A 24,491-nucleotide genomic window follows, 5' to 3' on the forward strand; every position below is an offset into this window, starting at 1 on the left:
GAGAGACTGTGAATATTTTAGAGCAAGCGTGTCTCCAGAGCTAGGTTTCCCGTACTTCACTGCAGCCTCCATGCACGCCACACAGCTTTCAGGAAACAGGAACAAAACGACACAGGAGCATCCGGCTCCTGCTTGCCAGCCCTTCACCTGGTGCCTCCTCAGAGCCCCTGCCCTACAGGGGCCTCCAGGCCCCACCATCTTCCCACCTGTCTGAGCTGGGCCAGGACCCTGCTGGACGCCAGGGAAGGCCGGGGTGCTGGCACAGCAGTCTCCCTCTGCTCCTGTCCCCACCCCCCGCTGGGGTATTTCCAGCAAGTGGCCCCTGTCCAGAGCCTGGACCCCAATACGGCTCAAGGCCACAGCTTGGGACCATTTTCTGGAAGCTCCAAACCCACGGGGTGCCTCCCTGGCCACAGCCTCAGGTAGTTCTAGGCTTGCTGGGGTCCGAGCCTTCGGGCTCTGGGCTGGGCTGGGGGCTGCCTTGCACAGGCCCTGCCTCACGGAGGCCACCCTGCCCGGAGCTGTGCAGGTTTCCACGATCCCTCAGCAGCCCTGTCAGCAGGAGACCCACAAGGCCTGGAGAACCTGTTACCATGTGTGGCTGGGCCGCTGGGAGCTGTGATGGGGACTTATGTCACCTGATGGAGCTGGGGCTGCTCGGCCTGGGCTCAGCGGGGCAACTGGGGGTGTCGCAGACGACATGGTAAATGGGCCATCAGGGGACTGGGGCATCGAGGGCATGGGGGACAGGGGGACAGCCTGGAGGCAGCACTAGTGGGCTTATTCCTAGAACCAGAGGCCAGAGAGGCTGGAGCAGAGGCCCCTCTAGGGAAAGGGAGGAGCCCTGAGGCCGTGCAGACCTGAGGCTTAGACGGTGGCCGCTGAGGCGCAGTGGACACCACTGATAAGAACAGCACAGTGCTGATGCCAGTAACGCCCTTCATTGAGTACCACGCCTCTTTACATGGATTCTTTCGCTGACTCCTCAGAGTAGGTGCTGACACTGTCCCTATGGTACAGATGGGAAGGAAGGCACAGTTGAGTGACTTGCCCACAGTCACACAGCTAGCAAGTGGCCCCACTCGCCAGCTAGTGAGGAGCTAGTCGCATCCAGAAATGTACAGAGGGGAAGAGGATCCCCCTGGGAGGAGCCCCAGCCAGGAACGCCAGTGCCAGGAGTGCTCCAGGTGACCTCGCGCAGCTCCCTGGGGTCTCCTTCTGCAGTCACTCAACAGGCGCGGTCCTGGAGGTGCCAGCCTCCCCAGCTGGTGCATGGCGTCCACAGGTGACTGCTGGGTTTCCAGGTGCAGCCCTGGTGCCAATGCCTCTGCGCACAGGCCAACAGCGCCGCCTGGTGTCCGTCCTGGGGAAAGCACTGGCTTCGTGAGTGATGTCTCCTACCTGTTCCCACAGGTCATCCTCTGCCACTGAGACCACTAGAGCTTGGGATTTAGAACCCACACCCTCATGCCCACCAGGGGAAATTCAGCCTTCCCCAGACATCTATTAGTCGGTGACTGATGAGGTTCAACTGCAGGGAGAAGCTTCCCCCCCAGCCCCAGGGAAGCCCTGTGGCCTTGGCTGCTGATCTGAAAGGACGATGGGGGTCTTGGAAGCATTGGAGGAGGATGCTTTGGACAGGACTGGACCTCCCTATCTTTGGGAAGGATGGACTTGCAGTTGGACGTTATCATTGGGGGATTAAAGGAAAAGCAGCCCTGTGCATAGGCTGCTGAGGTCTGAGATGGTGGGTGGGTCTCCAGGTGCTGGGCAGGGGCCTTGGGTCAGGTGAAGTCTGGTCCTCCCCACTTCAGAAGGCAGGTGGAGGTCACAGGGTGAAGCCAGGTGGGCATGTCACCCATCTGACATTCCTATTCCCTGGTCTTCAATCTTCACAAAGCTCCTGGTAAGTCTCTTGTCCCCAAGTCACAGATGTGGAAACCAAGGGTCCATGTTAGGCCCAAGGTCACTCGGCAAGACTCAGAGCCAGGCCTGGGAATGTGGCCTCCTGCCTCCCAGGCCCGTGCTCTGCCTGTAGGCCTGGCCGACTGGGCCCAGGTGGGGCTGGACCACGCAGCCCTCCCTCTGCGCCTGGGGAGGCTGTGGAGGTAGAAAAGGCCCAGGAGGCACAGGGGCTCTGGTGTCCAGCAGCAGGCCTGCCACCCTCTCTGGTAGGAGCCAGGGCCTCAAGCTGCAGGCATCCAGAGAGGCTGGTCACTGCGTCATGTGGGAGGAGCTGCAGGCCTCCATCTCTGTTTTGGCCTCTGCCTCTGAGTGGCACCTCTGGAAGAAGAACCACAAGAAGAGGAAGAAACCTGCAAGAAAAGGCTGGTCAGTGGGGCGTCACCGAGCCACAGAGCCCCTCCAAGAGCCCAGGGACCCTCGAGCTGGGCTGAGCAGGGCCTCCCTGGGCCCCAGGAGTAGCTCCCAGAAACTTCTCCTCTTGGAGGTGGGCACCCCTGCTCTGCAATGGAGCCCCAGGCAGCTTGGCCACGCAGCGGTGCCCTCAGCCCACCACCCCTCCACCTGGCCCAATCCCAACCGCTCCCTGCGGGCCCCAGGCCCTACCGTAGAGCGAGTTGAAGATGGTGAAGAGGAAGAGCTGGGGCAGCCAGAAGGTGCCAAAGGAGAAGAAAGCCAGGGCCCAGGTGGTGCCCAGCAGCACCGTGAGGCCCAGCACCGTGACAGCGTCCCGGCAGGCCCGGCTGCGCGTCCTGTTCTGTGCCCACAGCCTGCGCAGGGCCCGGAGTGCCCAGGCCAACACCACCAGGTTGAATAGGGACGTGAGGCCACCATAGCCCATGACCAGGACCACCCTCACCACAGGGCTGCACAGCCAGCACCTGCAGGGGACAGCGAAGCACCAGGTCAGTGTGGCTCTGAGGCCGGGGAGGCTAGATGTGCTTGGTGGCCAGCTGCCCCTTGATCCCATCTGGTCTTGTGGCCCAGACTACTGTTCCCTTCTTTTCTTCCTCTCTCTCGCTCTCTCCTTCTCTCCCTCTCTCCCTCTCTCCCTCTGCTGTCAGTGTCCATGATCAGGGTTTGGGGTGCATCTTACTGCAGGTAATATTCTAGCAGCAACGGCTCTCCTGCAACCTGATGTTGTCAGTGGACCTGTGTAAGTCACGCCTCCTCGGAGACACAACCCCACCTCCCAGTGAGAAAGTGGCTCCCTCCCACCACGCAGCCTGAGCCCTCGGGGACAGCCTGGGTAAGGTAGGCCTGGTGGTTGGGGGTCGCTGCCTGCACCCGAGCCAGCTCTGCCCCTGACTACCTGGGTCCCTTGGCGGGGTTCCTGGGTGCCTGTGCCTTGGTTTCCAGAACTCGCAAGGAGGCTTAAGGTCAGAGGTTCCAGGAGGAGGCAGCAGACGGTCCCCAGGCCCCCGAGGGGCTTCCCTCTAAGCCCCATGGACACTGAGTCCCCTCCCTGCCCTGTTCCCTCCCCCAGATCCACCACACACTTCTCAGGTTCATGCCAGCCCTGGGTCAGGTGGGGAGGAGCGAGCGGGTGTTGGGCAGTGAAACAGGGAGGGCTGAGCAGGATGGGCAGGGCAGGCTGCGCTGGACAGTCACCTGGGAGCTTCAGGCTGGGGCTGGGCCCAGCAGGCAGGCTCCACTGCCCGTCCTTGGGGACCTGAGCGGGCAGTGCACTCTGACCCATGGCTTCCGGAAGTTGACTGGCACAAGTCTGCCCTGCGGGAGACCCCTGCACCCTGCAGGAGTGTGGCCAAGCCCCCGGACACCTCCCTGTCTAAGCCACTGACCTCTGTCCTTCAGCCAGGGCCTCACCCACAAGACGCCCCACCTGGAGCCACAGGCCCATGCTCCCCGCAGAGCGGGCACTCACATGGACACGTTCTGGGTGGCCGTGGCATTTTCCAGGCTGCTGGCGATGGGAATGGGGCAGGGCCCATACACGGAGCTCTTGACAGCGAGGAGAAGCAGCACCAGGAGGGCTGGCAGCCCTGAGGGGGACAAACGCTCAGGAGGCCCAGAGAGAGGCTGACCCCATCCCTCGTCCGCTCACCGAGAATCCACTGGGCAGGGCGGGGGGCAGGGACTGTGCTGAGCTCCCACCCTGCGTGTGGTCCAGCTTCGGAGCGCTGGGCCTGCAGTCTGGGAGGGGGCTCTTCAAGAGGGCCTCAGGGAGGCTCAGGATGGAAGGGGAGGGGCAGCAGAGGGGACCCCCAGGGGAGGTGGGTGGGCAGCTAATGGGAGGGAGGTTGAGGAACTGGTAAGAAAGTAGACGTGATTTAAAGAGGGGCCAAGATGGTAATGGCAGCACCAAACGACGTTGGCGACAGAGGCGAGGATGAGGAGGGGTGACGGAGGGGATGGTGGAATGTGGTGGAGACGGTGGGGAAGGTGATGGTGGAGGTGGAGGTGGAGGTGGTAGGGACAATGACGGGGATGGTGTGCTGGCAGTAGAGAGAGGGATGGGGTGTTGGAGGCGGTGGCGATGGTGGTAGGAGCAGTGGAGAGCTGGGAGTAAGGGTATGGAGCAGGTGGTGGCGGTGACAGTGGGGATGGTGGTATCGGAGTGGAGGTGGGGATGGTGTGGAGTGGAGGTGGGGATGGTGTGGAGTGGAGGTGGGGATGGTGTGGAGTGGAGGTGGGGATGGTGTGGAGTGGAGGTGGGGATGGTGTGGAGTGGAGGTGGGGATGGTGTGGAGTGGAGGTGGGGATGGTGGTATCAGAGTGGAGGTGGTGATGGGTTGATGGTGGAATTGGAGGTGGGAGGGATGCAGCTGATGGAGGTGGTGATGGTGATAGTGGTGGTGTTGGAGGTGGAGGTGGTGAAGGTGGTGTTGGAACTGGAGGTGGTGATGTGGTAGTAATGGTGGGTTGAAGATGGAGGTGGTAGAGCTGATGGTGATGATGGTGGTGGTGATGGTGGAGGTGGAGGTGGTAGATCTGATGGTGATGGTGATGGTGGTGACAGTGATGTTGAAGGTGGTGATGGTGATAGTGATGGTGGAGGTGGAGGTGGTGATGGTGGTAGTAATGGTGGGTTGAAGGTGGAGGTGGTAGAGCTGCTGGTGATGGTGGTGGTGATGGTGGAGGTGGAGCTGGAGGTGGTGATGTGGTGGTAGTAATGGTGGGTTGAAGGTGGAGGTGGTAGAGCTGCTGGTGATGGTGGTGGTGATGGTGGAGGTGGAGGTGGAGGTGGTGATGAGACTGGTGGTGGACAGAGCAGTGAGTGTGTTGGCAGAGATGCTGCTGGCGGTCAAGGGCGGTCTCTGTGGGGAGCAGCGGCCGAAGCCACTCGCCACTGGCCTGGAGGGCGGCGGGGAGGTGCGGCTCACCCCAGCCCAGGGCGCAGAGCTTGAGCGCGTATCTGCGGATGTAGATGTTGTAGACGCGCCCGAGGAGCAGGTGGAGGTTGAAGCCCTCGATGGCGGTCCAGGTGAGGCAGCTGAGCAGGGCGTAGTGGAGGCCGGCAGCCAGAGCCGCGCAGGCCGGTCCGGGCTCGGGGGCCACGGCCGCCGTGGAGCTCAGCAGGAAGGCCACGTTCAGCAGCAGCACGGAGCCGAGCAGGTTCACGTGGATGTGCGCAACCGAGTCACCCTGCTTCCTGCGGGAGGGGGCGCGACCAGACGTCACCCCGGGCCGCTGGGCTCGTGGAGGGACAGTGACGGGACCTGAGCCCACGCTGCGGGCCCTGCCTCCCGGCCCCGCCCTCGGACCCCAGGTGGGGACCCGGAGGAAGCCCAGCGGCAGTGGGATGGGCGGCCGGCGGGGAGGCGGGGGCATACCTGGCAGAGAAGTGCAGCAGGAGGGCGAGCAGCGAGGCGGCGATGGAGACGCTGCAGCCCACGAGGGAGATGTACTCGAGAGGGGCCCGCAGCTCCGCGGGGACCGGGGCGGGGGAGACCTGCTGCGGGGGGCGGGGGTGGAGCCTGAGGGCGTGCCCTCCCCAGCCCTGGACAGAGGCTCAGCTCGGGGACCCTTCCCCGCAAGCCCAGCAGCCCTGACTTGAATGAGGCCGTGGCAGATGTAGTGACTTGCCCCCAGGAAAGCCCATCCCCCGTTCTCTATGCACATGTGGGGAGGGCCGCTTCTCCCCATGTGTGGACAGGCGCCCAGGCCTGGCCTATCAGAGCCTTCCTCCTCGTGCCCAGAGCGTTGGTTCAAGGGATGAGCGCATGATTTACATCAAGCCACGGGACTCAGTCCTAAGACTTGAGCTGGCAGAATTAAGTAAGAAAGGCTTTTATTCCACTGACCTGAAAGCTACCAGGGCTTGAGCCTGGATTTGCTGGCAGTCATATTATCCTATGGGGGGGATCCTGTCAGAGGGCCACATACAGTTGAGGGACAGAGACAGAATCCTGTCTTGGTGCTATTCAGTTCCTGGATCACATCGTGCCTGAAGCCTGCATAACTCAACCTTTTCAGGAACATGGGGACATAAGTTTCTTTGTGTGTGTGTGGTTTAAGGCCACTTGAGTTGGATATTCTGTCCCTTGTGCCAGCTTTTGCCTTGCCTCTCTGCCAGCATCATGGAGCCCTCTGTGCTCTGACTACCTCACTCAGGCTGGACGCACACGTACCATGAGAACAGCAAAGTAGGTGAGGTGGTCGCAGCGGCAGAGTACCTGGGAGCGTGAGGGCTGCTCTGTGCGGCAGCCCTCAGGGCTCCAGGTCCCCCAGTGGCGCTTGCTGGCTCCCTTCTTCCAGAAGACACAGGTCACCGAGTAGCCTTCCTGGGGGGGAGATGCTGGGGTCAGGCCAGGGAGCGGAGAGGGACCAGACTCCAGGGTCTGATCATCCTGAGGGCAAAGCAGGCTCCGCCGCATCCTTCCAACATGCAGGCCACGGCCCTGCTGGGCATCAGAGTCACAGATGTCGGCCATATGTCCACCAGGGGCTCTCAGAGCCACCTGGCCAAGTTGCTGAGCTTCTCTGAGCCTCAGTCCATTCATCTGCAAAACGGGGTCATTCGTACCCAGGTCACAAGGTTGGGGAAAATGGAAGTCCGTGTGGCCCCCTGAGGCCCAGCGCTGGCCTCCTGTATGGTATGGAGGCACCTCCACCTCCTGTTGGTGGGGGACACAGGATACAGACCCAGGCCCAGGGCAGGGCAGAGACTGTTCCAGCTAAATGGTGGCAGGGATGTGACACAGGCCATGCCACGGAAACCGCAGGGGAAGGGGCAGAGGCCGGAGCACGAAGGCCTCTCTGCGACAGTGGAGCCAGGGGGAGGCGGCCGCCCAGAGGGTGGGAGGAAGGGCCTGGTGAACTCGAGGGTCCAGAGCAGTCCTGGAGAGCCAGGGGAACATGGAGCCAGACAGCAGGGCCCAGGGCTTTTCAGCAAGGCCAGGGACAAGGAAACGGGGCACTGGGCTTGTGCCACCCAGCAGCCCTTCCCTTGTTCCACCATGAGGGTTCTCGCTTCCCTTGGGGCTCACTCCTCCACCCCATGTGACCCAGGCCAGGTCACACATTCCACCCCCCTGGGCACAGAGACTGGTTCAGGGATGGACACAAGACCCAGGTGAACCTTTAGGACCCTGGAATCCTGATTTGCACTGGTGGAGTAGAACCTTCTGGAAAAAGAGAAAGGAAGCCAATACTTTAGCACCCATCTTGCAAAGATAGGAAATGATTGCTGAGAGATGGAGAGAGACTGATCAGTCCCTGGATCCAGCCATGCCTGAAGGTGGCCCACCCCAGACATGTCATTGATGTGATTCAAGAATTCCCTTTTGTACTTAAGCTGGCTTGAGGTGCTCTTCTATCACTAGCCAGGGAAAGAATCCTGAGGAATGCAAAGAGTAAAAGTTTCCTTCTCGTTTCTTTAGCAGGACTTTTCCAAAGTGCAACGGTTCCACAGGTTTGAGTTTGGTCAAACCAGTGTTCAACAGGGCAGAGGGGCAGGGGTGCAGTGGAAACGGGGCACCCCAACAGTACCAAGCTCTGGTTGTGCCAGAAGCTGATGTTGACTGGCTCTGTGAGGTTGTCCACATGTCTGTGGTCCAGCTGGGCCCCCAGGACGTAGTTATTGAGCAGGGATGAGTTGTCTTCGTCCTGGAAGGACAGCAGAGGGCGGGCTGAGTACGGAGACCTGGGCCTTCTGCCCCAGCACCTCCGCCGCCACCTGGAGCGCTACCCCGCAGCCACCAGCAGGGGGCCCACTGCCCGTTGGTTTGATGCCTTCCAGCCTGAGATCCTCACTCACCCCTACCCTCACTCTCAAAGCCAAGGTGGAATGGCACCTTCTCCAGATTCCCCCGGCACCGTCCGGGGAACACTCTGCCCCACCCCGACTCATCCGCCGTTTCGTATCTCTGGTTGCAACCAGCCTCGCGCCGACATCGTCCCTGAGGTCTGAGTCTAAGTGACCGACAGGGTTCTGGAGGCAGGGACTCCGGGCTCTGGTGGTCTCCCACACAGCACACACCTCCCAGGCGTCTCGGCTTTAATTTGCGGATTGCAAGTGCACTTCCGCACAGCTGGCCGGGACAGTGAGGTCCAGGGAGGGCGATGGCCGGCCGCGGCTGCACGGTGGACTGAGCCCACTCAGAGGCCGGCTGTGGCCTGCAGGGCCCCCTGGAAGGGGCCAGCGCCTACCCTCCTCCACCCACCACCTGCTGACCTGGAAAAAGGCGGGGGTGAAGAAGTAGATGCAGATGAGCCGCAGCTGCTGGGGTCTGGCCGAGCAGGCCTCTCGGGTCAGCTCTGCGGGGAACTGCATGGCGTGCCGGGCCTGGGCCTGCGGAGGGCCGAGGACAGGCTGGGCCGGCTGTGCTGGCTGCAGACCCGGCCCCCACGGCCCTGCGTGCCCACGCCTCCCAACCGCCTGGCTTCACCCCGGGCAGTTCCTTTCCTGGGGGCCTCCAAGGGCAGAAGCCCTGGACTGGCCTCCTCCCAGCCCCAGGCCACTCCTGCCTCGCGTTTGGGTTATTTGCCCCACCTGACCAAGGCCCCTGGGAACAGAGCCGGGTCAGCACCCGGTACTAACCAGGCATCCAGCCGGTACCAGGCAAGTCCTGAAGGAGCCAGGTTCCCTGGCCACCCCAGCGCTACCACCCGAGGGACAGGCCTCCATGTGACTCAGGGCCAAGGAGGACCAAGACACCGCCCTTGAGGGGCCCAGGAGCCTCCCTTCCTGCTGTCCCCATGCTCCCAGGGGACAGAGGAGGCAACTTCAGCTGCTCGGGGCAGCCTGGCTGGGGCTGGGCAGTGGCGTCTGGGGGAGTCCAGACCTTCACCTCCTACGACCTCAGCCACCCTCCCCCTGGCCACCTCTGACCTGCGGGGCCCGCTCCAGATTGTTGCTGCTCAGTGCGAGGCCAGCGAAGTCACAGCCCAGCTTGAAGACCCGGGACTGGATGGTGCGTGTCTCTAGGGTCAGGTTGTCGCCGCGGAAGCTGACATTCAGCAGCCTCTGCTCCAGGCCCTGGACCTGCCTGAGGGCCCGACAGGTGGCAGAGGGGGCCAAAGAGAGGTCTGGAGGGCCTGAGAGTGCAGGGTCTACCAGGCCCCACCCTGTCACCCCACCTGCAGACTCAGTGTCCCGGTCACACCCTGACCTTGCCTCCCATCTCCTTTTCCCAATTAACTCTCTTCAGGTCCCAGTTTGTCGTCACCACCTCCAGGAACCCTTCCCTGACTGCTCCCCTCGAGAGAGAAGTATCTCTGTACTTCCCGGTGGCAGTTCTTAGCCCTGGTCAGTCACCAGCACCCAGAGCTCCTCGGTCAGTGAGCCACAGAATGGAGACTCCAGCCACAGCCTTAGAGTCTCTCCCTAGGAAAATGCAGAGACCCACTTGGTCTTATGACATCCATGGTTAAGAGCTCCTGCCCTAGACAAAAAATCTCCAGGAGGGCAGTGACATATCTCCCTGCCATCTCCAGAACCTAATGTCAGGCACACAGTGGTTTCTCTAACACGCGCCAAACAAATGCACAGTTAAGGGTCTGCCCTGCCCTGGTACAGTGGTGCGTGCCTGTAATTGCAGCAGTTCAGGAGGCTGCAGCAGGAGGATCATGAGTTCAAGGCCAGCCTCAGCGATTTAGCAAGACCCTGTCTCAATGTTGCCAATCATGTGCAGGACCTGGATTCAATACTCAGTACCCCCAAAAAAGAGAGAAGGAGAGCGTCTGCACTGGACCAGGCCTGGGGCACTAATTCTGGTTAGGGTTGGGTAGAAGCCACAGTTGACTGAGAAGGTCAGCTGGACACTCAGCTCACCCAGCAGGAGAAGGCACCTTCCGGCCCTTGGCCTGCTCCATGTTCTGCATCCAGCTCAGGACTCCTTGTGATGTCTCTGTGGGGGGCAAGACAGTCCTCCCCTCAGCCTGCACCCTCAGCGGGCCCCTGGCCCACAACCTCTGGACCTGCCATCCCCCACCTGAGACCTGTAGCTCACCATGCTGCTGCCCCAGGAGGACTGGGTGGCCCCCTTTCCATCTGCCTGGGCTCAAGGCCATGGCCTTCCACAGCACAGCCTTGGGCCTCAAGTGGGTCTGTCCCCAGCCAGTGGAGACTTCTTACCTGCAGTCGCGCCCCGAGAAGTCAGAAAGCATAGGCAGAAGAAAAGGGCCCTGCAGCCAGCCATGCCCGGGGCCCAGGTCTCTCCAAAACTAGCTCCTGCCCTGGAAAAAGTGCACACCATCATCAACACGGTAAAAGCCAACCCTGGGACCTGCGGCATCTTATTAGATCCTCCTACCCCTGCATTTCAGATGAGGAAGCTGAGGCTCAGACGGCAGGGTCGTGCTTGGCTTGAAGGGGCCTGAAGCCAGGTCTCTGTGATTCCAGATCTGATCACCGGGTAACAGCTGCCATCAACAGCCCAGCCTAAGACACCCCTCCCCTAAAACGGTCTCTCTGGGGACTCTGTACGGCCCCCATCTCATCGGGGGAAACTGCCTGGGAACATATAAGTTGGTCCCTCCCTGACATTAACCTGCCATGTGTCAGGATCTGCCTCTCTCTCCCCTCATCTTCCTCACTGTTAATGTGAACAAATAAACTGCTTAAACCAACTGTTCCAAGAAAAGTATCCTAGGCTACCAGCCTTTTGGTGTTCCTCAGTGAAATGGCCAAGCCCCGAACTTGCCAGTCACCAAGCCCAACCAAACAAAGGAGTCTTTAGTGCTCCACTCTTAAATATAATGGTCAACCAAGGATTACTGGAGATTTCAACACAGGCACCCTTTCTCAGAAAGCTACTCGAGGATGTGCTCCAGCAAAATGAGGAGGCAAATCTCAAAAGAACACACCCTGTATAGGAATCCACACCACGGGACGGGTGAGGCTACCCCCCAGAAAATGTGTGGGGAGCTGGTGTTTGAAGAACAGGACTAGGGCACACCTGTCCAGAGGGACAGGAGAAAAGAAGGCTTCAGAAGGGATACCTCAAAGGAATAAAATGTGTGCGGTCATAAAAGCAACACTGAATAAGAAAATTATTTTTAATTGTGTGAAAGCCACATTAAAATGATTTCTAATTCCACTTAGGATGTAGACTGCCACAAGAGAATGTCATTCCAGCATGACATTGGAAAAAAGCCAAACAATTTACTAATCCATTGTTGAGCCCTTGAGAGAGCTGAGGTCCAGGGTAACCCACAACTGGTTTCCAAGAGTAACTGGAACACGGGTTCAAGGTGGTGCCTCAGTGCCATGGAGAAGAACCGTTTCTCCTTTGATGGGGTGTGGAGAAAGCACAGTTGCCCAAGAGTAGACCAGAACAAAACGATCCATATCTTAATGAATTTTTTTTCAGAACTGAGGACTGAACCCAGGGATGCTCTACTGCTAAGCTACATCCCCAGTCCTTTTAAAATTTTATTTACAGACAGGGTCTCACTGAGTTGCTTAGGGCCTCGCTAAATTGATGAGGCTGGCTTTGAACTCAAGATCCTCCTGCCTCAGCCTCCTGAGCTGCTGGGCCTTTTATATTTTTATTTGAGACAGGGCCTGGCTAAGTTGCCCAAGCTGGCCTTGACCTTTCCATCCTCCTGTCTCAATCTTAATGAATTCCTCATGGCTAAAGTGGCAGCTTAGCATCCCCCAGAGACCCAGATTTAAAAGGAGTCCAGCCCGGGGTTGAAGCTCAATGGCAGAGCATCTGCCTAGCACATGTGAGGCCCTGGGTTCAACCCTCAGCACCACAGAAAAATAAAATACAGGCATGCGATCCATCTACAACTACCAAACCAACAACAAAAACTATTATACATTTAATAAATTAATAAAAGGAGCCCAGACTTCCCGGACGGTTCCTCCCCTGGGAGCCGATGAGACTGATGGGAAGGGACAGGACCTGAGAGAGGCCCCACGGTGACCAGGGCAGGCGGGACCTGCCAACGGCCCAGGGAGGAGCAGCAGGGTGCGGAGAAGCCTACCTGAGCTCTGGGTGGTGCCCGGTGCCGGGGAGACGCCGTGCTCCCCAGGAGACCCCCCACCACTCCAGGCCGGTTTCTGATCCCTGTGGGGCAAGAGCAGGAAGCTCCCCATTCACCCTGCGCTGACGGTCAGTATCTGCACTGGCCAGAGCAGGAGAGCCACCAGCGTCCAGGCTCCGGGCCGATGGGAAGCAGGGCGGGCAGCTGCCGCAGGAAGAGCAGGACCCTGGCTCAGGCTCGAGGCAGGCGGTTCCCACGCGGGGGACGCGAGGCCGCGCAGCACCTGCACCTGCACCTGCACCTGCACGAGGGCGGGGGAAAGAGGAGGCCGGCACAGCGCTCCGGGCTCAAGTCCGCGCCGCCTAAGACTGAACCTAGAGCAGGGGACCCAGAGGCCGCCGCCGCCACGGAGCTCGCGCCCAGGGACCCGCGACCACAGGCTAAGGGGAAGGAGCTGGAACCAGAGAGCCCCTCGGTGTCGGTGTTGCACGCTGCGCAAGGCCGAGCGCCCCACGGAACGCGAAGAAAATGCCGCGGGACTCCAGCCCCGGTGCTCAGCACCAGGTGGTGGCCCTGCGAATGTAAAGCTCGCGGTGCCCAGAGGGTCGCCATGGCAACCACACCCGAATCAGCCGCAGGCCCTGTGCTCAAGCAAGAAATGAAAAATATGCCCATTTCGAGGAATGAACACCTGGTAACTCTCCCGCTCCTGATCTTTGTGCCAGTGCCCAGAGGTGGGTCAAGGATTCTATGGCGCGCGTAAAGCCAGGTGAAGGACAAGGCCCGGGGCTGGGGTTGGGCGCAGGGGAAGAGCGGGGTGAGCGGGACACTGGGGTCGATCCTCAGCACCACACTTAAATAAATAAATAAAGTCCTCTGACGACTTAAAGATATTCTTAACAAAAGAAAGGGCCCAGGGCTAGCCAGGTGCAGGGGCGCACATCGGTAATGCCAGCTACTGGAGAGGCTGCGACAGGAGGATGGCCGAGACCAGCCTGGGCAACTTGGCGGGACCCTGTCTCAAAATAAAATAAGGGCAGTGGGAGAACACCCTTGCGTTCAATCCCTTGCACCACAAAAAAAGAACAGGATGGGACTGGGGAGGTAACTCAGTGGTAGAGTGCTTGCTTGGTTAGCATGGGGTTCTGGGTTCAATCTCAAGGAAGGAAGGAAGGAAGGAAGGGAGGAAGGGAGGGAGGGAGGGAGGGAGGAGGGAAAGGAAAGGAAAGGAAAGAAGGAAAGGAAAGGAAAGGAAGAAGGAAGGAAGGAAGGAAGGAAGGAAGGAAGGAAGGAAGGAAGGAAGGAAAGAAAGAAAGAAAGAAAGAAAGAAATAGAAAGAAAGAAAGAAAGAAAGAAAGAAAGAAAGAAAGAAAGACATTATTGAGACATAAAAGATGTAGTGGGAAAAGTGACTTCCAAAAACATATGGGAAATTGCTGGAGAGCAATAGAAACTATTAAGGATGGTCAAGTAGAAATGATGAAAATGAAAAACTCCATACCAGTGATGAAGAAATATTTCAATGAGCTTATCAGCAAACCAGAAGCAGCAAAGTAAAAACTCAGTGAATTTGAAGGTAGAGCAGTATAAATTACCCCACTGTTAGTCAGGCTTCCACTACTGTAACAAAATACCTGAGAGAATAACTTATCAAGAGAAAAAGGTTGTTTTGACTCACAGTTTTAGAAGTTAAAAAATTGGAAGTAGAAGCCATGATCCTTTGACTGCATTACTTTGGGCCTGTGGCAAAATAACTCAGCATGGTGACTGGATGTGACAAAGCAAAACTGCTTACATCATGAGTCAGAGATCAAAGATAAAAGAAAGGAGGAAGGGATCAAACCCCAGAGCTCCCCCCATTAGACCCCACCGCTCAAAGTTTCCACCACCTCTCAATGGCATCTCCCTAGATAGAAAGGCATTAACACATGGACTTTGGGGGGACTCTCAACATCCAAACTGTAACAAATACAAAGAGTAAGAGTGAAAATCAAATCAAAATACACAGGGACTGTGGGACAAAGCAAATACTCTAATGTGTATATAACTGGAGTCCCTGAGGAGAGAGAGCAGAGAAGAGATAGAAAGAGAACCAGGAAAACAAAAGGAAGGAAAGAGTGACATTGAAGAGATAATGGCTAAAACTTCTCCAAAATTATTAAAACAACAAACCATAGATCCAAGGAGCTCCGCGAAACCCAGAAGGATGAATCGAGATAAGACACAGCCAGACAATCATGGGCAAACGGCTGCAAAACCAAAAAGGAAAAAAATCCTGAAGGCATCAAGAAAACAAGGATAAACAATAAGAACTAAGAAAGACTTCTTATCGAACATGACACAAGCCGGAAGATGCAGCCAAATCTTTCAAGAAAAAGCCATCAGCCTAAAATTTATGCACAGTGAACATATCTTTAAAAAAAAAAAAATGAAGACAAAATAAGGACTTTTTCAGATGAGCCAGGGCTTAGAGAATTCATTGCTAACAAACTTGAACCAAGAGAAATATCAAAGGAAGTTCTTGGGGTAGGAGGTAAATGGTGCCAGAGGGAAATTTGGGCCTACACATACAAAGTGTTAGATTTGGTAAAAATGTGCAGAATATGAAATAAAATAAAATTCCTTAATTTTCATAGCTGTATAATGTACAAATAGTGACGACATATTGTGGGGATTGTGATAACATGGAAGTAAAATGGCACAAAAAGCAAAAGTGTGAAAATGGAATATCCAGTTGTAAAATTCTTACGCTGTGTGTTATGTTTTGCAAGGTTATTCAAAGGTCAACAGGGCAAGGTTAAAGATGTAGATAGTAGACCATTAGAAAAAGAAAACAGTAAGAGTGAGACGACTATAGAAATAAAAGAATCATTTAATTTTTCTACATTCCTCTTTCTCCCGTCACGAAAGTCAACTCAAAGTGCATCGAAGACCTAAGAATTAGACCAGAAACTCAGCAACTGCTAGCAGAAAACATAGGCCCAACACTCAAACATATTGGTGCCAGCACTGACTTCCTTAACAAGATCTCTAAAGCTCAGGAAATAAAGCCAAGAGTTAACAGATAGGATGGCATCAAATTAAAAAGTCTCTGCACAGCAAAGGAAACAAGAGAATGGAGAGAGAGCCTGCAGAATAGAAGAAGGTCTTTGCCGGCTGCTTTTCTGACAGGGGATTGATGTCCAGAATACATAAAGAACTCAAAAACTTAACACCAAAGAAACAACTGATCTAGTCAATAGAGGGGCAAAAGAGCTAAATGGATATTTAAATGCTCACTGTAAAATAAGACAGAGCAAGAAGAAGAAGGAACAAAGAAGAGGTAGGTTAGAAGAAAACAAATAGCAAGATGGTAGGTTAAAACCCAATCATATAGACCATTACATTAAATATAAATGGACCAACCCAGAGTAGCACCCACCTATAATCCCAGTGACTCAGGAGGCTAAGGCAGAAGGATCACATGCTCAAGGGCAACCTCAGCAACTTAGCAAGACCCTGTCTCAAAAAATAAAAAGGACTGTGGATGTAGCTCGGGGGTAGACCACCCCTGGGGTTCAATTCCCAATACAAAAAATTATACACACACACACACACACACATATATATACATACATAGACATTAAATTAAAATAAATGGACCAGATGCTCTGATTAAAAGGCAGATATCAGATCAGATTTTAAAAGTCAAACCCAACTGTTTACTATCTACAAGAAACACGTATTAAATATAAAGACACCAATAAATTAAATGTAAAATGATGGAACCAGATATACCAATAATAAGCAAAATGGAATAGTTAGGTTAATATCCAAAAAAGTAGAACTTAGAAATATCATTGGGGATAAAGATTGTATAGGGCTAGAGCCCTATATAGAGCCAGGAACAGTGGCACATGCCTATAATCCCAGTTACTCAGAAGACTGTGAAAGGAGGATCACCAACTTGAGACCAGCCTCAGCAACTTAGTGAGACTTGGTCTCAAGATTTTAAAAAGAGAGAGAGAGAGAGAGGAGGTGGACAGGGAGGGGGTGTAGTCCACCTAGTATCAAAAACAAAAAATAAAGATTATATAAGTCTAAAGGGATAAATTCATCCAAAAAATATGTACTTGATAACAGAGCTTCAAAATTGATAGCACTGAAAGCTGAAACAGACAAATCAGCAACTATGTAATATTTCTTTCTCAGAACTTTTTTTTTTTTTTTTTTTGGGTGCTGGGGATCGAACCCAGGGCCTTGTGCTTACAAGGCAAGCACTCTACCGACTGAGCTATCTCCCCATCTTTCTCAGAACTTGATAGAACAAGTACATAAAAAATCAAAAATAGAAGACATGAGCAACACTGCCAATCAACTTAATCTTATTGATATTTATAGAACACTCTGCCCAACAACCTCAAAGCACACATTCTTCTCAGGTATACATACAACATTCACAAAGACAGGCCATAAACTGCTGTAAAATAAATTTAGATTTAAAAGGACTAAAATCATACAATGTAAGTTCCATGACTACAAGGCAATTAAAGTAGAAATTAATAACATAATACATGGAAATTAAATAACAAGTTATTAAGTAACTCCTGGGCTAAAGACAAAATTACAAGAGGAATTATAGCCAAAGCAATACTTAGAAGAAAATGTAAAGCCTTAAATGCTTATATTAAATATGATGAAATATTTGAAGTAATTGATCTAAGCTTCCACCTTAGTAAAGTATAAAAATTAAGCACAAAGTAAGCAGAAGGAAAGAAAATGATATAGAACATAAATCAGTGAAATAGAAAATTAAAAAGAAGTGAAGAAATATCAATGAACCTAAATATTGGTCATTGAAAAATATTGAAAAAATCAAAAATCTCTAGCCCGAAAAAAAGGGAGAATGACCAATATCAACTATAAAAAGGATCTATCATTACAGAACCTACAGACAATAAAAAGATAAGGGAGGGGCTGGAGATGTGGCTCAGGGGTGGAGCACTTGCCTAGCATGCATGAGGCCTTGGGTTCCGTCCCCAGGTCTGAAAAAGCAAAAAACGTCATGGAATAATGTTAACAATTCAGGCTTAACAAATTATATACATTATACAAAACAAAAAATTTTATTGGAAGAGACACAAATTACCAAAACTTACTCAAGAAGATGTCGATAATATAAATAGTCCTTTATTTATTAAAGGAATTAAATTCATAATCTAAAAACTTTCCCATGGGGGCTGGAGAGATAGCTCAGTTGGTAGAGTGCTTGCCTTGCAAGCACAAGGCCCTGGGTTTGATCCCCAGCACCAAAACAAAAAATAAAAAAATAAAAAAAAATAAAACTTTCCCATGAAGAAAATGTTAAGCCCAAATGACTTCCCCAGAAAATTCTTCCAAACATTTAAGAACTGCTAATACCTCCTCTACAGAAACTCTTACAAATAAAGAGATAATAACAATCATAAGCAAAGTCCTTCGGAAAATAAAGAACGGGGGAACACTTCCAAACTCATTTCATGAGGCCCATATTTCCACAGCCACAGGCATTTCAAGAAAAGAAAAATAGAGACCAATGTCCCTCGTGAATATAGATCTGATCCCAAACAAAATTCCTGCAGGACATTTTGTAGAAACTGATAAGATGATTCTAAAATTTACACTTGAAAGGAAAAAACTGTCACCAGGGGAAGTGGCGCACACCTGTAGTCCCAGCAACTCAGGGAGCTGAGGTAGGAGGATCACAAGTTGGAGGCCAGCCCAGGCAACTTAGCAAGACCCTGCCTCAAAAATAAAACTAAAAGGGCCCAAGATGCAGTTCAGGGAGAGAGTGCCCCTGGGTTCAATCCTCATTACTAACAAAAGAAAAGGATTTAGAATAGTCAAAATATTTTGAAAAAGAACAAAGCTACAGGACTCACACTAGCAGATGTCAAACTTACTATAAAGCTATGGCAATCAGACGATGTGCTATTGGCATAAGGACAGATGTGTAGTTGAGTGAAACAGAACAGGGTCCAAAAATACACCCATGTATTGATATATTTTAAATTTTTTATTATTATCATTTTCTAATAAATTGAATTCTGACAAAAATGCAAAGGTAATTCAGCGAAGAGAGTATAATCTTCAGCAAATGTTTCTGGAACATTTGGCTATCCAATGCCAAAATAAAAAAGAACTTGGATGCATAACTGGCAATAACAAACTAGAGATGCAAAGGAGATATTCTTTCTGACCTTGGTTAGGAAGATTTCTTAGGAACAACACCAAAACACACTCCATAAAAGAAAAAAAATTAGTAATTTGGATGTTACCACTTCTGTTCTTTGAAGGTCACTACATACAGGGGATAAGACCAGCCACAATCTGGGAGAAAATATTTACAAACATATATCTGATTTTAAAAAATGTGTATGTGGACTATATAAAGAACTCGTACAACTAATAACAAAAAAATCTAATTAAAATGGGGAAAGGTTTGAATAATCACTATGCCAAAAAAGATACATAGATGGCAAACACAGACATGAAAATATGCTTAATATTAATAGTTATTAGGGAAATGCAAATAAAAAGCACAATGAGATATCACTACATGCCTTCTAGAATGAATAAAATTAAAACAACTGGTAAAGTCAAGTGTTGTGAAGGATATAGAATAGCTGGAATGCTCCCCATTTCTGGAAGGAATGCAAAATGGAACAACCACTTTAAAAACAGTTTGGCAGTTTCCAATCAAGTCAAAGATACACATACCTTACAACTAACAATTCTACTTCCAGGTATTTTCCCAAGAAAAATGAAAACATCTGTTCACACAAAGACTTCCATATGCATAACAGCTTTATTTACAACAACCCAAAACTGGAAACAATACCAATTTCATCAACTGGTGAAAGCCAACTGTGGTATATCTATACAACGGAATATTATTCAGTAATGAACAGTATGAGTGGCTGAAATAGTCAAAGTCAAAGCTCCAAATCACAAGGCTAAGTGAATGAAGCTAGACACAAAAGATTCTATGATTCTACTTACAAGACCATTTGGAAAAATAAAAGCAATAGGGTCAGAGACCAGATCAGTAGTTTTTAAGGGTGGAGAAAAGATATTAACTACAAAAGGGCACAAGACAACTTTTCAGGACAACAGAAATGTCTTACATCTTAATTGTAATATATATATATATATCCGTGCTGGCATATGTTTATGCAAGCTCACTACACTACTCTCCAACAGGGCGAATTTTAAGCCAGGTACAGTGGCACATGCCTGTAATCCCAGTGACTTAGAAGGTTGAGGTAGGAGGAGTGCAAGTTTAAGGTCAGTCTCAGCAACTTAGCAAGACCCTGTTTCAAAATAAAAAATAAAAGATGTCTGGTAATGTGGCTCAGTGGTAGAGCACCTCTGGGTCAGTTACCCAGTACCCCCCAAAAAGAAGGGGTGCATATTATTGTATACAAAGTAATTTGATATTAGAAAATCAAACCAAAGACACTCTGAGAGGCCAGAGAAGAGGAAAAGGAGAGAGGAGAGGGCAGGAGAGCCAACCTCCCTTCCCTCCTGAGGAAGAAGACTCACAGGGCTTCCAGGAAGGAGAGCCCCAAGTTCAAAACGCCTGATGGTGGTCAGGGCACAGGGAAGTAGTGAAGCACAGGAGCGTTCATTGTCCACCACTGGACTTGCAAAGAGCTGAACAGGACAGCACCCAGAAAGAGGCTGTAGGGACAGGCCTGTCCTCCAATCCTCCACCTGAGACTCGAGAGTCCCATCCCAGAGGGATTGTGAATATCCTTTGACCTAGGAAACTCATTTTTAAGAGTTTATCCTATGGAAATAATAGTACAAGCCAGGAATAAACACACACAAATGTTAATGACACTACTGTTAATAACAAGGAAAACTCGCAGACAATGTACGTGTCCATCAATCAAGGACTAGTTCAGTAAGTCAGAGTTCCCCGCCGCTCTGGAAGACAGTGACAGTTTCATGTGTCACCGAATGTACTCCTACCACGTGACCCAGCAAAGGTCCGCTTGGGCTTTTATCTCAGACAAATAAAAACCCATGCTCACACAAAAACTGGTATATGAACATTCATAGCAGCTTAATTCCTAACAGCCCCAGACTGGAAGTGACCAATGTCCCTTCAATGGATGAAAAGTGGTGTTCCACCATGAAATACAACTCAGCAACACACACACACAAAAAATACATTTGAAAAAAAAAACACAACTTGGATGGATCTCAGCAAAAAAAGAAAAAGCCCATCTCAAGATGGAGCACACTATATGATTTGACTTGCCTAGCATGCTTGAAATGAAAATTATAGAGATGGAGAAGAGATTAGTGGTTGCCCCGGGTGAGGGTGGGCATGTCATGAAGGGTAGCACAAGCATCCTTGTGGTGACGGAACAGTTTTGTGTCTTGATTGTGGCGGCTGCTGCGGGAATTTACACATGTGATAAAATTGTATGGAATTGACACGCACCCACATCACACACAGGCGCAAATGAGTGAGTGCCTATAAACCGGGTGGACTCCAAAGAAGGGCTGCAAATCGTACCAAAGTCAGTTTCCTGGTTTTGATATTGTAGAGGCTTTATTCTGTTGCTCAGGATAATTCCCTTACAATCCTTCCAAGTTGTCTGTATCAATAGCTTTTTTCAAATGTATTTTAAAAATATATTGCTGAGCTGCCTCTCAGGTTGTGGATGTACCATAGTCTGTTTAACCATGCATCCAATTGAGGGACACTGGGATTGGTCCCAGTTTGGGGCTATTACAAATAAAGTTGCTATGAGTGTTTGCTATAACTCTCACAACAGGGAAAAAAAAAAAAAGTCTAATACTTAGGATTTTTTTCTAGGCTCCAAATGACAACTTATTGTTATGGAAAAAATAGTAGTAACATATTGCTTCTGAAAATCAAAAAGCATATCATAAAACAATGTAGTCACATCCTGGTACAAAAATCCTGTTTCTTATATTTGCAAAAGCATATATTTCTTATATCCAGCCAAGCGCAAGCAGGCGTCTCTCCTGAGATGGCAGATTGTGAGCCTCTGGGTTTTCCTGGCCTGTGGTTTCTTGTGTTCTCCCCATAAGTTGTAGTTATATATCTCTCAAATTGTACTTACTCTGGATTGTTTAGAAATTTACATCTTTCAAGTATTTTATATTTGATTCACAAATGCAAAAATCTAAAATGCAAAGCAGTCCTGCACCCTGCAGACGCCCCTCTCGATTCCCAGCTACCCGCAGGTGCCACCAGTTTTAGGGCTTCGTGTCTCTTCCAGAGTTTCTTCATGCACACATAAGTGAGCAGGTTCCCCCACTTTATACAAAAAGTAGCACACCCTACGTAATTGCTCCGCCCTATGCTTTATACAGTTGTAGGTGGACACAGTACCTTTATTTTGCTTTTATGTGGTGCTGAGAATCCAACCCAGGGTCTCATGTCCGCTGAGCCACAACCCAAGTCCCTGCACTCTGCTTATTTCTTAATGGTGCTGGGGATTGAACCCAGGGCCTTGGGCATGTGAGGCAAGCACACTACCAACTGAGCTATATTCCCGGCCCCTGTACTTTCTCTTTTTCGGCTTGAACATACAGACATCTGGGACAGCTTTGCGTGATAGTGTCTAGAGAGACTCGACTTTTCCAACTGTGTGCTGTTCCATTGTGGAAATAAACCAGAATTGATCCAACGGCCCCTGCTGCTAGGGGTGTGTACCAGTTCTGGTCTTCACTCTCACGAACACTGCAGCTGCGCGGAAGCCCCTCCCCTCGTGCGAGTTTACCATCTGCTCATTTGAATCTGGGTAACACTTTTCCCTGTCAATTTCTAGACACTCTTTTTGTAATAGGAAAATCAGCTCCTTGTCTATTACAAGACTGGTATTTTCTCTTTGGGCTTCTGGATTTTGAGTCATAGCTAGAAAACCCTTTCCCGTATCCAAGTTACAAAGGAATTCTCCTGCATTTCTTCTAGTGCTTTTGTAATTTCATTTTCACATTGGAATCTCCAGTCTCTTCTCACGGGTCTTGGGAGATAAGGTGAGATATAGATTCCATTTTACTTTTTCCCTAAATAGTCACCCATTTTTCTTAATACTATTTATTGATCTATAAGTTCATTTTAAAAGACAAATGGAGACTTTTGAGTCAGAGTGCTGGGTTCTCACTTATTTGGCTATTTGGCTTTGGTTGGCTGTGTTACCTTCTCTGATTCATTTGCCCTCTCAGAACCTCAGAGAAAAGACAAAAGACATGAGTTGAGAAAACAACTGAACAAGCAAAGGGAAATATTTCGGGTACAAAAACAGAGGCCTGAGTAGAAGAGGACCTAATCATACAGAAGACCCCTGGCCAACTTGCCCACCCCTTCAGAGTACTAATGGGAAAACTGAGGACCAGCCAGCCAGCAAGTGGATTTGACCTCAGAGTCTGGGTCCTCTAAGGCCAGGTACCAAGGCCCTTAGTCACTCTGCTCCCAGGCAGGCACGGAGGAGGAGCCTAACCCAACAGCACAGCTGGAGAAATCAAGGCCAAAGCAGAAGTGACCCCTTCCCCACACACCCCAAATAGTAGCAGTGGCTTCTAGCCCCCTTCCTAGGGACAAACCACCATCTTCACTTCTGCTGTGACCTCCAGGTGCCCTTCCTCTCCCTCAGAGCGGTCCCTGCACATAACCCACAGGCTGGGCCATCCAGTTCCCTTCCCGGCAAGTCACTGTTTGGAGCCCTTTGGGAAATAGAAATCCCTTCACCTGACTTCCAGGATGGTTCCCACAGACTGTGGGGACACTAAACCCCCAGGAGAGAGGCGTTTGCTTGGGGTTCTGCAGCAGGCCAGTGGTCCAGCTGGGACCCACCCGGGGCTCCAGATTCCAAGTCACTGCTCCACCCCCTCCCCCAACACCCCGCTGCAAGCTGCAGCCCCAAAGACAACCGGTAGCTAAGTTGCTGTTTGGACAAGTACGAACCGATGTAGACCACCAGAGATGCGTGCAATACGGGACAAAACCTTCCCAAGACATGACCTTGACAACCAGCTCTGAGACCCAGTGCCCAGCTGTGTGAAGCTGAGCAAGGGACTCTGGCCTCTCTGGGCCTCGGGTTTTTTTGTCTGTAAAATGACAAACCCAGGAGACTTATTTCCCAGAGAGAGAGACTCAACCAACCATTTCCATGATCCAAACCCCTGGCAACCAGGCCCTGACCCAGGTCCAAGGCCAGCGGGATGTCTGCACAGGAGGCTCCTTCCTCCCCAGAGCTGGTCCTGCACTCCGAAGCCTGGCCGCTCCCCACAGCACCAGCGCCTGCCCAGGGCCCCACCTGCCTCCAGACACCGCCTGGAGGCCCCACTCTGGCTCCCCCGCCACCCACCACCGCCCTGGCTGAGAAGGAAAACTGTGGTCTCCGCAAAACCGCCCTGAGAGGCACTGTCAACAGCCCCTTTCACAGCTGAGCGAAGGAAGGCCACAGCAGAACCCAGCAGGGAGCCTGTGACCCGGCCATCCCCAGGGCCATGTCCCTACAACACAATGTCCCCAGACTGCAATCCCCATTGTTCAAAGAGGAATCTTACCCTGCTGCAGTCTGCCAAGCAGAAACCGTGCCGGCCCCATGCTGGGGACCTGACAGACAGTCCCTCAACCCCGTCCCTCCAGGAAACTGGACTAACTCATCTCACAGATGAGGAAACCGAGGTCCAGGAAAGCTAGGTCCAGTAACTGCCCCCAAGCCACATGAGGCAACTAAGACCTGGACTCAATGTTTAATCTCTCCTTATTTTAAATTGCTTCTTCTAAAAACAGATCTTTACTTTCCCCCTAACTTGGAGTTGTCTCTCAGAAAGGGAAAGAGGACAGGTCCCAGCATGCTGCTCCCAGGATGTCCCCAAGTGTGTTCCTACCCAGGCAACAGCATGTCCGGCCCCTCCTGGGAGTGGAGGGCCAGCTGTGGATAAGGACAGGGAGCTGCCGGAGGGAGGAGAGGCCCAGAGGGGACCAACCTGGAAGCTGCTGCCGCCACCTCTTCACCCTGCCTCGCTGCCGTCCTGCTGCTTCTGCGGAAGAAGGGGAAGTCAGGAGGCAGGCGGGCGCTGCAGCCTCCGGGCCTCCCCACGCCCCTCGCCACCGCTTC

The 24,491-nt window shown here is 51.9% G+C and overlaps 1 protein-coding gene across 1 annotated transcript; it reads right to left on the reverse strand.

The window, feature by feature from the left end:
* Window positions 1-941: 941 nt before the first annotated feature.
* Adgrg5 (adhesion G protein-coupled receptor G5) lies at window positions 942-24,491 on the reverse strand. The gene is made up of 12 exons (XM_047529322.1): window positions 24,361-24,491; window positions 10,502-10,602; window positions 10,199-10,274; window positions 9,257-9,413; window positions 8,600-8,716; window positions 7,915-8,031; window positions 6,555-6,707; window positions 5,757-5,878; window positions 5,307-5,575; window positions 3,848-3,965; window positions 2,569-2,843; window positions 942-2,315 (listed from the first exon to the last, which is right to left on the reverse strand). The coding sequence occupies exons 2-12, from the start codon at window positions 10,563-10,565 to the stop codon at window positions 2,215-2,217; spliced, it is 1,569 nt and encodes a 522-aa protein (XP_047385278.1). The 5' UTR covers window positions 10,566-10,602; window positions 24,361-24,491; the 3' UTR covers window positions 942-2,214.

This window comes from Sciurus carolinensis, chromosome 16 (assembly GCF_902686445.1).
Source record: "Sciurus carolinensis chromosome 16, mSciCar1.2, whole genome shotgun sequence".
In the NCBI taxonomy this organism is placed as follows: Eukaryota; Metazoa; Chordata; class Mammalia; order Rodentia; family Sciuridae; genus Sciurus; species Sciurus carolinensis.